Source organism: Salvia miltiorrhiza, chromosome 2, assembly GCF_028751815.1.
Source record: "Salvia miltiorrhiza cultivar Shanhuang (shh) chromosome 2, IMPLAD_Smil_shh, whole genome shotgun sequence".
In the NCBI taxonomy this organism is placed as follows: Eukaryota; Viridiplantae; Streptophyta; class Magnoliopsida; order Lamiales; family Lamiaceae; genus Salvia; species Salvia miltiorrhiza.
This window is the reverse complement of record NC_080388.1, coordinates 44,303,689-44,317,591: the sequence shown is the minus strand read 5'-3', so window position 1 is coordinate 44,317,591 and position 13,903 is coordinate 44,303,689. Positions and strand designations below refer to the sequence as shown.

General features: G+C 34.4%; 1 protein-coding gene and 1 long non-coding RNA gene across 2 annotated transcripts; both read right to left on the bottom strand.

Moving 5' to 3' along the window:
- Positions 1–2,303: 2,303 nt before the first annotated feature.
- Positions 2,304–4,560, bottom strand: LOC131013638 (F-box protein SKIP19-like). Its single transcript, XM_057941766.1, has 2 exons — positions 4,041–4,560; positions 2,304–3,151 (listed from the first exon to the last, which is right to left on the bottom strand). Exons 1-2 carry the CDS (start codon positions 4,361–4,363, stop codon positions 2,545–2,547), a joined length of 930 nt encoding a protein of 309 aa, XP_057797749.1. The 5' UTR covers positions 4,364–4,560; the 3' UTR covers positions 2,304–2,544.
- Positions 4,561–6,433: 1,873 nt separating this feature from the next.
- LOC131013637 (uncharacterized) lies at positions 6,434–9,505 on the bottom strand. The gene is made up of 3 exons (XR_009097766.1): positions 9,249–9,505; positions 7,259–7,320; positions 6,434–6,758 (listed from the first exon to the last, which is right to left on the bottom strand). It is a non-coding gene; the product is annotated as an uncharacterized LOC131013637 (long non-coding RNA).
- Positions 9,506–13,903: the final 4,398 nt, after the last annotated feature.

Below are 13,903 nucleotides of genomic sequence, written 5' to 3'. Positions count from 1 at the left end.
AATTAATACTATATAAAAAATATTATTTTACTAAATTAACCTTATTTAATATTTCACTTAAATGTGAAAATGATGTGTGAAAATAATAAATAAGGGTATAAAAAGTAAAAACATAAAAATTAAATGATTTTTCTTAATATGTGTGAAAAGTTGGACGGGACTAAAATGGTGGGACGGAGGGAGTACAAAATATATTGATATGAATAGAAATAAAAAATATTTTTAAAATATAAACAATAATATAAACATAAATTATGAGTATTTTATGTTTTTATTTTCTTTTAAATGAACTATTTTGATATTGGGTGAATGCTATTTGTATTTAACAATCCTACTCATCATTAAATGATACTCCCTCTCCATCCACGATAAATGTTGTATTTTTGCTATTTTTGTCCATCGACAATAAATGTGATCTTTTCATTTTAAGAGATACTTACTCCGTCCACGAAAGAATTTTCCTAGGAGAGACTAGCACTAGTTTTAAGAAAAAAGTTGTTGAACATATTAAAAGTGGAGAAAATATTGTTGAATGTATTGTAAATAATGAAAAAATATTTTTATTAATATTGGGAGTGATGAAAAGGTGAAAAGTAATGGTAATGAGATATTTATAATTGGTGGGGTATAGTCCGAAAATAGGGGGAAATGTCTTTTGTAGACGTCCCAAAAATGAAAAATAGGAAGTTCTTTTGTGAACGAAGGGAGTATATATATATTTACACTTTACCTCATTCACACACAATATTTACAAAAAAATCTTATCTCACAATCCATTTATTAATTAATTAACAAATCAATTCAGTAAAGTCTTTTCTTGACTTTATACACATGTGTGATATTTTCTTAAAACCTGTGACCTTCCATCCACAAAACACTTATCGTGGATGAAGAGGGTAGTATAATGTAGTTTGTATAAACAATTTTTTTGTACTTATCGAGGAAGTATACGTATGAATTCGATGTGTATATGTATGAATTGCAAAAAATAATGTTTTTGCTACTTATGAGATTCGAACTCAGGACCGTAAATTCAATCGACAAAGTGATGAATTAACCGTAAATCTTGATGATATAAGGACTGAAAATAATTCATATTTTATATTTTAAAATGTATTTTTATTTTAACACATCGGTGGTGCGGTGGTTCAGAAATTGTGGTGGTGCACAGGCGGTGGTTTGCGGCAGGGAGTAATTAAGTGGGAATAAGGGGACTTGATTTAACTCTTCATTTTAATCTCCTAAATACCCGTGCCCATAAGAAAGGGGACTTCATTAACGGGACGGAGGGAGTATATATTGTTAAAATTGAGAATAAATTTGGTCCATTAGATTTTTATCTATCAACGAACATGATTAAATCTATTGAGATAAGCCGTTTTATAGATGTAAGGGCATAAGTGTATTTCCTTATAATTCGTAACGTATGAGATCCCTCAGTTTCCGGTAAGTGTTTGACTTTTTTATGTGTATTTTTAAAATTGTTTGAAGAATACCCAATATTAACAAATTAGATTAACAAATTAGATTGTATTATATTCATTCTTAACGTTTTCAAGGCCACATGTTTTTAAATATCGCATATTAGTGTGTTTGGCTTAGGGGATAAAGCTTAGTGCATGTTTTAGTTTACCCATTAGTTAACCCAAAATATTTTTTAGTTGTTAAAATATTAAAAGACTGCATTTCGTATATATTAGGGTTATTTATATAAAATCTGTGTAAATTAAATAATAATATCTCAATAACCATCCACTCCCATTATTAAATACAGAATGAAATTTTGAATAAATAAAATACAAAATTAGATTTTTTTGGCATTTATTTTAATAACAGTATTTTAACAAATTAAATAGAATATTGTGCTCATCATTATATTCATGTATTCAAACAATTTTTGGATGCATTCATTAATCAAATTTTCCCATTTTATTGACATATACACTAATAAATCTTCTATATTCAATGATAGATATGGGGTAAATATCATTTTAAACCCCAAACTATTTTCGCACTATCAATTATATCCCTTCTATATTCAATGATAGATATGGGATAAATATCATTTTAAACTCTAAACTATTTTCGCACTATCAATTATATCCCGAACTATCGAAAATAATTTTTTAAACCTTGAACTATTAATTTTATATCAATTATATCATTGAGAAAATAAATATTTGATGTTGTCTAAATTTGATTTAAAAATCGGAGACTGGCATATCATCATCAGCAGCAGCTTCTCAACAATTAGACAATGTAACTACATTCAATTCAACTCTAGAAAGAAATTATCTCAACAATTAGGCAATATAACTACATTCAATTCAACTAAAAAAAGAAACCTACAATTAACCAACTACAAAGATGAACGGCTGATCAAAGTTACAATACATAAGGAATTGCTGCAAACATCATCCATTTTGCAAATCCAACATTTTTACACGATTGAAAAGTAGGACATTGCATCAGGGTACGATAAACTAGACGACGCTACAGCAGATGAAAACCAATGAAAGCTCAAGAACCTTAGTATGTCCTCACTTACCAAGCGTCGTGGTAATCGAAATATTCGCCCGAACAATCACTGGCTCCAGAGAATTCAAGATAGTCATCGTAATCAGACACTAAATCCATGTCAGAGAAGCCAGTTATATAGTCATCATCTGATGTTTCATAATCATATATATCAGCATCAAAAGGGTAATCATCAGTTGAGTCATGGGGGCGCCTCAAGTCTCTAATCCTCTGCGTGCACAATCTGCCTATGTTCCCACCGAAGTGGATGTTGAAGCACTGCCTCAGATCAAGCAATTCAAGATGAGGACAGCCGTCAAGAATGGCCTGCAAGCCTTCATTTGTCATTTTGTTTCCAAAGAGTTGGAGATGGCGTAGTTGAGGCATGTTTTCTGCAATTGCTCGGGCATCCATATCACACACGAGATACTCCTGCTTGTACCAGCGGTTGTTTGATGTAAATGACTTCAAGTGCGGGCATAATCGGCCAATGGCTTCAATAGCTTGTGCATCGATAGAAGTGTAGTACAGATGCAGCTCCTCCAGCAGAGGGAATTTTTTAACTGCTTCGATCAGACCATCACCTGTTATGCCATAGGAAAATACAAGTTGAAGACGTCTGAGCTGACTAGATCTGTAGAAATGGGAGAAAACCAAACTCAGATAGAAGATAACTAAAAGATCTCAATATATGCATCAAATATACAAATGCACATGATGCAGAATATTTCCAGCAGATGCCACAGCAAAACTAACAATAATCCAAGTAAAGATTCATTCAATTAGTCAATATGTAGCTCGGAAAAATGAGAAATAGAGACTTTGTGTTCCCAGCATCATTCCCATTTTCATGAAACGAAACATAAATTGAATTCCATTCATGACTGCGAAATTAAACATTATTCCTTGATTCTAAATCATCCTTCAATTCCCTCATAAATCTGCAATCATGCATGGCTCTTTTACAGCTGAGAAACAAAATAATCTGAAATTCTCACAAAAATCTCGATATTTGCCTCATAATCTGCAAACATGGATGACTCTTTTCAGAAAAAAAAAAAAAAAAAAAATCATCTGAAATTCCCACAAAAATCTTGATATTATGTCATCCTTCATTTTTCTCCATTACTTTCAGTCTCAAAACAAAATAATCATATGAAATGACCGTGAAAACCTTGATACCAGATCATCCTAGATTCCCTCATATTTCCAATCTCAATCACAGCTCTCAAAAACACAATCATCCAATATTTCCACAACTACGTCCAAGAAACCATTTTTACGCCAGAAAATACCACTTAAATACAATAATATCACGGCATTCACACCGTTAACAAACAAAACGATGAATGGGTGCAATTCAGCGAAAACAGAGCTCAATACACCCTTTTCTCTACGGAAACCAAAGTAGATTGAAAACTTCCGCAATAAATTGAAGCTAATCTACAGCAAAAATTAGCACACAAATAATCGATTTTCCAGATAAATTGCAGTCATTTAAGCACAGGAAAAAACAGAATTACCTCTGAGAAATGTAGTGCAGTAATTCATCGGTACCAAAATACTCAATATTGATATCAATCAATTGGCCCTGGCTGCGATCGACTGCGTGGCGGCACATCTTCTCCAAATTGTACGGCATGTCCCAGAGATCGCCAGTATTTCGCATGTCGATGCACCGCCACATTGAAGGGTCTCGGCAAACACTCTGCCACGCAGTGCATACACTCTGTGCAGTCGTCAGTATCTCGATCGCCCCCAACTTGTGCAGAATCGCCGAAGTTATCTCCCGCGGCAATTCCAGCCACGGCGGCGCCGCCTCCTTCGGGCTCGACGAGGACGACATCTGATCTTCCGTTTTGGGGGATTTAACGTGTTTGATTTCGGGGGAAGTTTTGAATTTGGGATTTGGAAAGGCGAGATTTTTAGGGTTTGGAGATTGAGTGGATTTTGAAGGGTGCAAAATGCTTCTGGAGTAAACGTTAGCTGATAAATGAATCGCACGAGCTTTTTTTTTTCTTTTTCTTGAACAAGTCAATCTTTGTTTTTTCATGTCCTTTATTTTTTTCCCTTTTAGCACATTTTCTTATTTTAATATTTTTTATTTTTTCATAATACTGTATTGTGAATATTCTTCTTTATTTTTTATTTCTTTGACTCAAATATATATATATATATATATAGGAATGAGATCATATAGATCTCAATGCTTATAATAGATCCCTAGATCCAAATCTTGACCACACATTTATGACATGTGGCGCATCAAGATGGTGACACGTGGCAAGGAGCTTCCAAACATTCCAAGGCAAAATCTGGAGTGGTAAAATTGGAATGTAATTTTCGGATTTAATAATTAAAAAAATATATATTTTTTTTAGATTTTTTCAAAATAGATATATTTTAGATGCATATAGTTTCACACAAAGATGCATAAAGTTTTCACATGAAATGCATAACTTTGAACAGAAAAATGCATTTAATTTTTCCAGTTTTGGTATTTTCACCACCCCACCCCATACCACCCCCCAATCCAGCCCACACCACCCCCAACCCTCCCCATTAAAACCCCCCAAAAATAGGCATGTTTCACATGCATATAAAATCAAACAAAAATGCATAAAGTTTTCACATAAAAATGCATTAAATTATACAAAAAATGCATTTCAGGAATCTAGCATACTGCAGCATCTCCTGCAGTGCTTCCACCAATGGAATATTAATATGTACTTTCCTGAAGATCTCTAAGAATTTGGAGAACTGCTCTTGCCCCCTCTATTTCTTCTGGCGCTGAGGGAGAGGTGTAGTCACAGTTGCTGGCGAATTAGCTTTTTGCTTTTCATCCTTCTTTCTACCAGAAACCTCAACAGTGACCTCCTCAGCTTTTTCCTCAATCAGCTGTGCACTCTTATCTTTTGCCGTCATGGCCCCTTCCTGTGTAGTCCCGCTCGGCAGATCAACCATCTTAAAATGACGCTGGGGAAACGGCATCCACCCAGGAGGACGCAGATGAGGTGGAAGTCGTCGGCCTTCCTCATGGACTCTCCACGATAGCTCTCCTCTCTCCATCTCACGATATCCATGGCTACCTTCAGAGGTGGCTTCATTCTTCAATCTGATGGCCATGCACTGCTCCTTGGCATTCACCTTGGCATTGTTTATGAGATTGCCCGACTGTTGGAGTTTGTTAACGGCGGTGGCTATTTGATCCAATTGGGTCTCGAACATCTTCATTTGAGTCCCCACAACAACGGCATTGGACTCTAGCTTTTCCATCCTCTCGTCGGATTTGGAGATAAATTTCATCAGCAGCTCTTCCAAATTAGGCTTCTTCTCCTCATTGATGACTCCATTGGTGACAGAGAAGCCTGGTGGAGCCTGAAGCGCGTTATTCGGATTCCCATAAGCCAAATTGGGATGTGGACGCCCTCCATGATAAAACTGTTGTCCACTATTGTATCCACCCTGTTGCCCATGCTGTAAGTTCCCATAGTTTCTGTCATTGATGTAGTTGGCGTCTTCTACGCATGTTGGGATCTCCACAGCCGGCTCAGGATTGCCAACAATCATAGCATTGATGTGTACACAACCTGCTATTTTTTTATAAAAGCAAATGATGTTTGGTATAAAATAAATCATCCAATATAAATGATACTTTTACCGCATACAAATGACATTTTAACAACAACAAAAATAATTTTCTTACTGGTAAATGATACATTATAAATAATAATTTTAATGCATACAAATAATATTTTTAATAAAAAAAATTGATACTTTATCATATTGTCGCAGCCCGACGTCTAGCCAGTGATAGCGTAGACCGAGTATCAATACGACTAAATAAAATAATGAAGTAAAGAAGGAAAAACTAGATCAAACAACAAGCGGAAGCTCACAACAACACAAGCAAAAGTGAATAACAATTACATCATCTCAAAGACACAAATATTATCGGCTTCATAAGTTCAAAAGTACAGGGATTCTCGACAAAGTTTACAAAGCGGACATAGTTAAAAATTCACAAAGGTTCATAATTTACAGAGTCTCGCAGCAAAACGTGAACAGACTATATGTATGAAGACATATAGCCGAGAGTATACTTCTTGACTAAGTCCAAAATATAAACATCGACATCAGAAAGCTACCGTATGTAATATAAATACGGTAAAAGGAACAATGTTGTCCACAAAAAAAAGTCCCCGCCAGCACCAGACCGATCTTCCTCCTCCTCGCTTATCCTGCACATTTAGAAATACATGCAGGGCTGAGTACAAAGTACTCAGTGTACATATGCCGAAAAACAAATGAAAGCTTGCTCTTAGAGCTATAAATTGAACTTGCCACAATATAGGCATCACACAGAGATTTTAGTATAAATGAACCTGTGTAAGCAATTTCGCAAAACATAACATCACAATAAAGTAACTGCGCAGTTTAAACATTCATCAATGCATGTACCATATCTACTATTCATCATCAAAGGTACTGAGAAGTAGGCCTCCCTCTCAAGTACCGTGACCGGCCGACCCGATAGACGGCTCACAGTCACCTCTGTGCACAAAATCCCGCTTGTGGCAGGACCGAATTCGTCTCAACAGTAGAGGGTAACACACAAGTCATTATTAACAAAACTCGGCAAGTCAATTAGTTTCAAGCATAACATTAACTCAATTCATAATCATAAATATCATATCATTTAAGAAAGCTCGTATAATAGGTATATCAAAATAATGCCCACCTGACAAACTTAGCTTACTCTCGTAGTACTTGGACGATCTTACCTCCGTCCTCTGCTCGTATCTTCGGATGTCACAACGTCGGAGTGGTTCATGAGATAAGATAAACCTCAGTTAGAAACTTATTTACTAAAATCCAATCTCGTCTCAAACTTTAACTATCACTCATCTTCTATTTACCCAAATAAATCTCAATCCCTAGGTATACTTAACTCCTAAGGATTCACAAGTCCTACTCTCGACTTAACACTCAACTCGAATTAAACCCATAGCAATCAAGCACATAAACAAGCATAATCACATAAACATATAAATTCACACATAGACATGTCACAAACAAACATCATTCTGTACTGACTCGATTTAAAGAATTCACCAGATTCGGTACAGAGCTCCACTGGAGTCATGACCTATACCATTTAAAACCTCTTTGAGTCTAGTTTCATTCAAAAAAAAGTAGGATGAAAAACTCCAAGTAGTTTAGGAGATATGACTGTTTTCCTACAGTCTACCATATTCGGCAGTTTTGAGCAATTGAAAACTTTGATTTTTGAAAAATAGTAAACGTTGCCGAAAAGGCTTGAAATTTGGTGGGTACTTAGATAAGACACTCATGTCTTAAAAATAAAAATTTAGGCTCCAAAAGGTTAGGGAAGGACACTGGAAGAGGTGACTCTATTGGATACTCACCGAACATTTCGGCAGAAGGTAGCAGTTTTAGTTTTCTATTTTATAAAAATAGTAAACAAAGTCCAATTGACCTGAAATTTTACCGGTATGCGCCTGACTCTTATTTAATCTTACCATAAAAGTTTCAAGGTCTTTAGGTAACAAGAACCCAACGAAACAGTAGGTATAAAAGGTCATAAAATGACTCCAAACTTGAACATACAAGCAATTATACCTAGACTTTGGATTTCTTCGATGCAAAATTCTCAAAAATTCAAATTAAGCTCATATAATACACAATAACATAAATACATAATCATATAACTCAAGAAAATTCAAACATCGACTTCCCCTTTTTCTCCCTACATTCGGCCAACACATAGGTCATTAGGGGTTGGTCCGTTTCGTCTCATATTGCATATATAAGCTCAAATAATCATCAAAAAGCCACATATAGACATGCTTGGCTCATAACTCATCTTATATACAGGATCTCATGTATGCACGCAAACTAAACTCGGAAAATTTTCACAAATCAACATCATTAACCAATTTAATCATGCTTTCTCCTTGCTAGTAGTCTAACTATCATATAAACATCATCAATTCAAGTATTTATTTCATTACTCAAAAGTTCCCAATTACTAGCAAACTAAACTTAACCAATTTTAGGCATTCTCGACAATTAACCAAATTGATCCCTAATTATCATTTCTATCATGCTTAATAACAATTAAACTTAGCCAATTTAATCAATTAACACATAGATCACAAAGTCCCAATTTTTAACAAACTAAACTTTTTGAAAATTTGTAAACATGCATAAATCATTAATCCAACCTTAGATCTATCAAATTGGCACACTTAATAGCATAAATAAACAATCAATTAGTAAATTAAACCATAGAATCAATTTTACCCAAATTACATCAAACTAACTCATATCAAAAAATTACTAATCAATTTCAACCATCAATCCAATCCATCAAATCTCATATAAACACTCTCAATAACATATATCATCCATCAATTCATCAATCAAGCCTCATACAAAACTTCCCAAATTTACACAAACTAAACTATTTCAAATCTCATATCTCTTTTTAATTCAATTATCTACACATGGAAATAGACTAATTAGGAACCCAATAGTATTTAAATAACATCAATTTAAGAAAAGGAAAAGAAAAATTTTTGAAGGGTAAAAGACCCAAATTTTCGAAAATCACAAAGAAGGCATATGGGTGTTTTCTTGCTTGATCTATCCATATATACACATATACAACACATTTAAGTCTAGATCTAAAAGGATTCATCACTTACTCAAGGATTTTGAAAGAAATAAAAATTCTTCTCTCTAACTTCAAGCTTGAAACTCCATCAATCTTGCTCTTGATTCAAGGCTATAGATGTTTAAAGCTTGAATTTGATGGAGATCTATGGTGTAGAGATGATCTTAGAAGCTTGGAAAGATCATCAATGGTGGTAGAGAGAGAAAAGAAAGTGAGAAGGAAGAGAGAAATGAGAGGGATCGAAAATGAGGGGGAGAGAAGAGAGAGAGATGTTTTGTTTAAAGCTTAAACTTGCTCACTAAGCTACTAATTTAGCTTCTTCAATACTCACACTTGCAACTTGCCCACTAAGTCATCCAATTAATTAATGCAAAATTAAACTCTCACATGTGGCTTGCTAAATACTACACTAATTAATGAGATCAAGCTTGTAGGAAAAGCTAAGTTAGGGGAAATCACTTACTAATTAAAAACCATAAATCAATATCATCTAATAGTGTGATCCAATAATTAATCATAATTAGAATACACCTAATTCTCATCACATCTTAGCTCATTAAAATAAATTCCAAGAAATTCCAATAGGAGAAATTTATAATATAAAAGTGAGATTACAATTCACCATTTTTTTTTTTAAAAAATTATCTCTATGTTACAACATCCAAGAAAAATTATAAATCAAACAATCTCAAATATGTCATCACGTAGGTCACATAAAAAAAAATATCAATTATTCTCACTCAAACATGACCTCTCAATCAGTCAAAATCTAACAAAAATTTAACTGTCTCATGAATTCGACTCATCTCTATAGTAAGTCTCACTCACTCATCTCGGCTCTATATCTAGCCAGGTATCCTCTTAACTTAACATTGTAAATCGTCTCAATAATAATTAAGCTTTCTTTATCGGAAGCATAAACTACATCATCTCCTCAATTTAATCAGCATTTCTATCAAAAACTCATTCTATAAAAAAAAATTCACCCACTAGTTCTATCATCAACTTCTAAAATACTCACATCTCAATCTTATAAAAAGAAATTACATCCCTAATAAGCTAATGCTAGAATCTCAACACTCTTAAAAGTGAATCCTCAAAATAAATAGTATGGAAAACTGCGGGGTGTTACACATATTGACCAGAGCAAAAGGGCAAAGAGGGTGGAAGGCAAGGGGGAGGGCTAGTAGGCTGGGCCCAATATGGGCGTCGATGTGACCTTACCAATGCACAAAAAATTTGTTAAGCTTAATATATGCAATGTATGTATATTTCTATAAAATTTAATATTTTATTATTACTTAATAAAAGTAATAGATTTTAATATTTTTATATTTATTAATAAAATATTATATTTAGAACACATGCAATATTCCCCGTGCATCGCATGGGAGGCGTACTTTTATATATATATATATATATATATACATATATATATATATATATAATTGTAATTTAATAAAAATACTTTCACAACTAAAATTACATAATTATATTTAATAATTCAAATTCAAATATATATAGTTAAATACAAAAATATTCTAGATAAAAAATAGTACATTAAAATTTATAATGTGGCGTTATAAAATTACTATATGAATAAATCATTGTAGAGACAAATCAATCAAAGAAGTAGATTAATTTTAACTATTTTTTTTTTAAACTAACAGTATTAGATAAAGAAATTTAAAAGCTGCACTACATGAGATTCGAACCCAAGACCTTTAGCCTTAGGCATTAAGGTCTTATCATTTGGCCAACACACGCACACATGAATTTTAACTTTTTATGCGGGCATAGTTGTACTCCCTCCGTCCACAAAAAGTGTGTGGTGGAGTGGAGAGCACAAGTTTTAATGAAAAAGTAGAAATGTGTGATTTTAGTGTTAAAGGATAGTATTGGGCCCACCAAATTATAAAAGTAAAGGGTGAGTATTTTGTAAATATTGAGTGTAAATAGGGTTTAAAGTATAAAGGGGGTTTCTAAAAAAAGAAAACATGCAATCTTTGTACACGGGTGAAAATAGTAATAAACACATAATCTTTGTGGACGGATGGAGTATAAGTTAATTTTCTTGATACTGACATAACCATAATACAAACATCTATATCTTGTTGTAAATATTGTATAAATTTATATTTACATAATAATTATAGGGAGCTTTGCTTTTTTACCCAACTTTTAAAAACTATATTTAAGAAATGACAAATAGCGTCAAAATCTCTATAGTTTTGCCCGTTTCGCATTTTTTCCATGACTTAAAAATTTCTCATTAAAATCCATGACTATTGCTCCGATTCTCGTTTTTCCCCTAGTGACGTTTTTCGGCCATTAATTAGATGACATGTCACCAACGTGACACACTTATGCTGAGTAGATTAATTAGAAGCTAAACGACGTCGTTTTGAGTCAAACCTAATAGCGTCAAAATCCTGAAGTTTGGTGCAATTCTTGTTTTCCCTTGACCTTAAAATCTCGCGTGAAGGAACTACGGAGCAACGCCAACATATTCTCCGACGTCGGAAACTCTGCAACAATTTAGAGCAGCTATCAATACTATCTTATACGTCTTCCATATTGTATAAAAACCCTAGTATAGAGACATAAAGAGAGAGAGACAGACTAGTGATGGGTCCATTGTCCTCAACACGAATTGAAAACCACAATTCCATGGCCATGGCCACATACTACTCGAGCGTTGGGGTGACAGTTTTCACTCGATGACGATGGGGAAGACATGACAATATTTCGTCTTCAATGGCTGATAGTGGTTTGGGGATTTTTTTTGGTGAAGAACCCCTAATTTCAGTTTTATTTCATTTAATTCCCAAAGAAAATATAAAACGACAACATTCTATATTATGAATTAAACACTGTCGTCCATTTCGACGGAAAATTAAGCCTACGTAGATTTTTGATGGTTGTGTCAGCATAAGTTTGGGGGAAGATCAGTTTTATGGGAAAATTAATAATCGGGATTAAGTTCATGAATTTTAACGAGAAATTTTTAGGTCATGGGAAAAATGCGAAACGGGCGAAACTATAGGGATTTTGACACTATTTGCCCTTTAAAAAATACCCACTTTTGTTTTGCTACATCCCATAACCTTTGTAATTTTTTTAATATTTCACTATTGTTGGGAACTTAATGAAATATCCTAGCTCTAGTTTTGATGATACCAAAATCTTTAAGTGTTCTTTGTAATAGACTAGAACTTTTCGAACTCAAGTGTTGGAGTTCATTTTCTAGTTTAGCTTGAGTTCTGAAGACCGGAGGAATGGAGAATGAAGAAGGAAAGACTGAAGACTGAAGAGCTCGACTGATATTGCGAATAAAGGCTGAGTCAAGCACTGATGTTTGACTGATCGCGTTTCTCAGCTAAAGGATCAGTTGCGAACTGATTCATTAATGTAGGCCATGTGGAATCAGCGGACTGATACTAAAGTCAAGTATCAGTTAACATTCTTCCTCGGACTGAACCTCCAAAGTTAAAAGGAAGCCACGCACTCCCAGAGTACAGCCGCATTAAATGCAAAGATTTTAAGGATCTTTTTTTCTCTGCAGAGCATTCCTTTTTGGTGACTACCTTTTCAGAGATGTCCTATCTCCTAGCCGTTCTCACCAAACAAGGAACCTCGAAGATTGAAGCCTCAGCGAAATTCAAAATACACTCCAACGGATGAATTCTTGAAGACCATCTCCGCCAACGGATCTATTCAAGACCTCTCCTATAAATAGAGCTCGAGGATCACTTCAATCTTCATCGATTCAAATGCATAAGCTGAAACGCTGCCGAATTCGTTACTCAACAAATCAAAGCCTTCCAAAGTTTGAATCGAAGAATAGAATCACAAAGCCAAAATCAGTCCACTACTGATACATATATTCTCTTATAACCTTAGGCATATATTGTTTATCCAAAGTCTAAGTTACTGATAAAAGAGAGACTGTTATCTGTGATCTAGTTGGTAGTTTTCGAACCTCATTTCAATTGAGCGAAAAGAGTGTTTGAAGTTGTGTGGAGTTCAGACCAGTGTTCTGACTCCAGAGAAATCTCAATGCCCAGTGTGTACTAAGTGTGTTTAAGAAATCCAACCCAGTGTGTTGGTACTGAAACGTGTGATTTCAGTTCAAGGTTTGTTGTGCACCCGTAAGCACAAGCCCAGAGTACTTGTCAGTGTGATCAACTGACCGTGGATGTAGGAATTGGATTCTGAACCACGTAAAAATCCCTTTATCGTTTATCGTTTCCAGTCTTTACTTTCTTATTTGTGCGCAAACTCTTTATCAACTGAAACTGATTAACTGCAAAGTGAAACTAAATCTTGACAACGTGCTTAATCACAAAGGCTATTTCTTAAGTAATCCGCTGCCAGTGTTATTAGTCTAACTGTTAAATTTTCGGATAGTCAGTAAGATTCATAATATTCCTCTGTTTTACAAACCTGACTTAAGCCTAACACATATCAGTTAAAGTCTAGGACTTAACTGATAACTCTTTACTGAAGAGAGAATCAGTATCAGTCACCAACCGAAGTTTTGCTAAACTCTTTTACTGTCAATGGTTGTGTTGGTTTGTCTTAAGTTTTAAAATAGCCTATAGGTGTAATCCCCCCCCCCCCCCATACACCTATTCCAGAGTTTCCGGGACCTAACAACTAGTATTGAAAAGTTTTGTTTGTGTC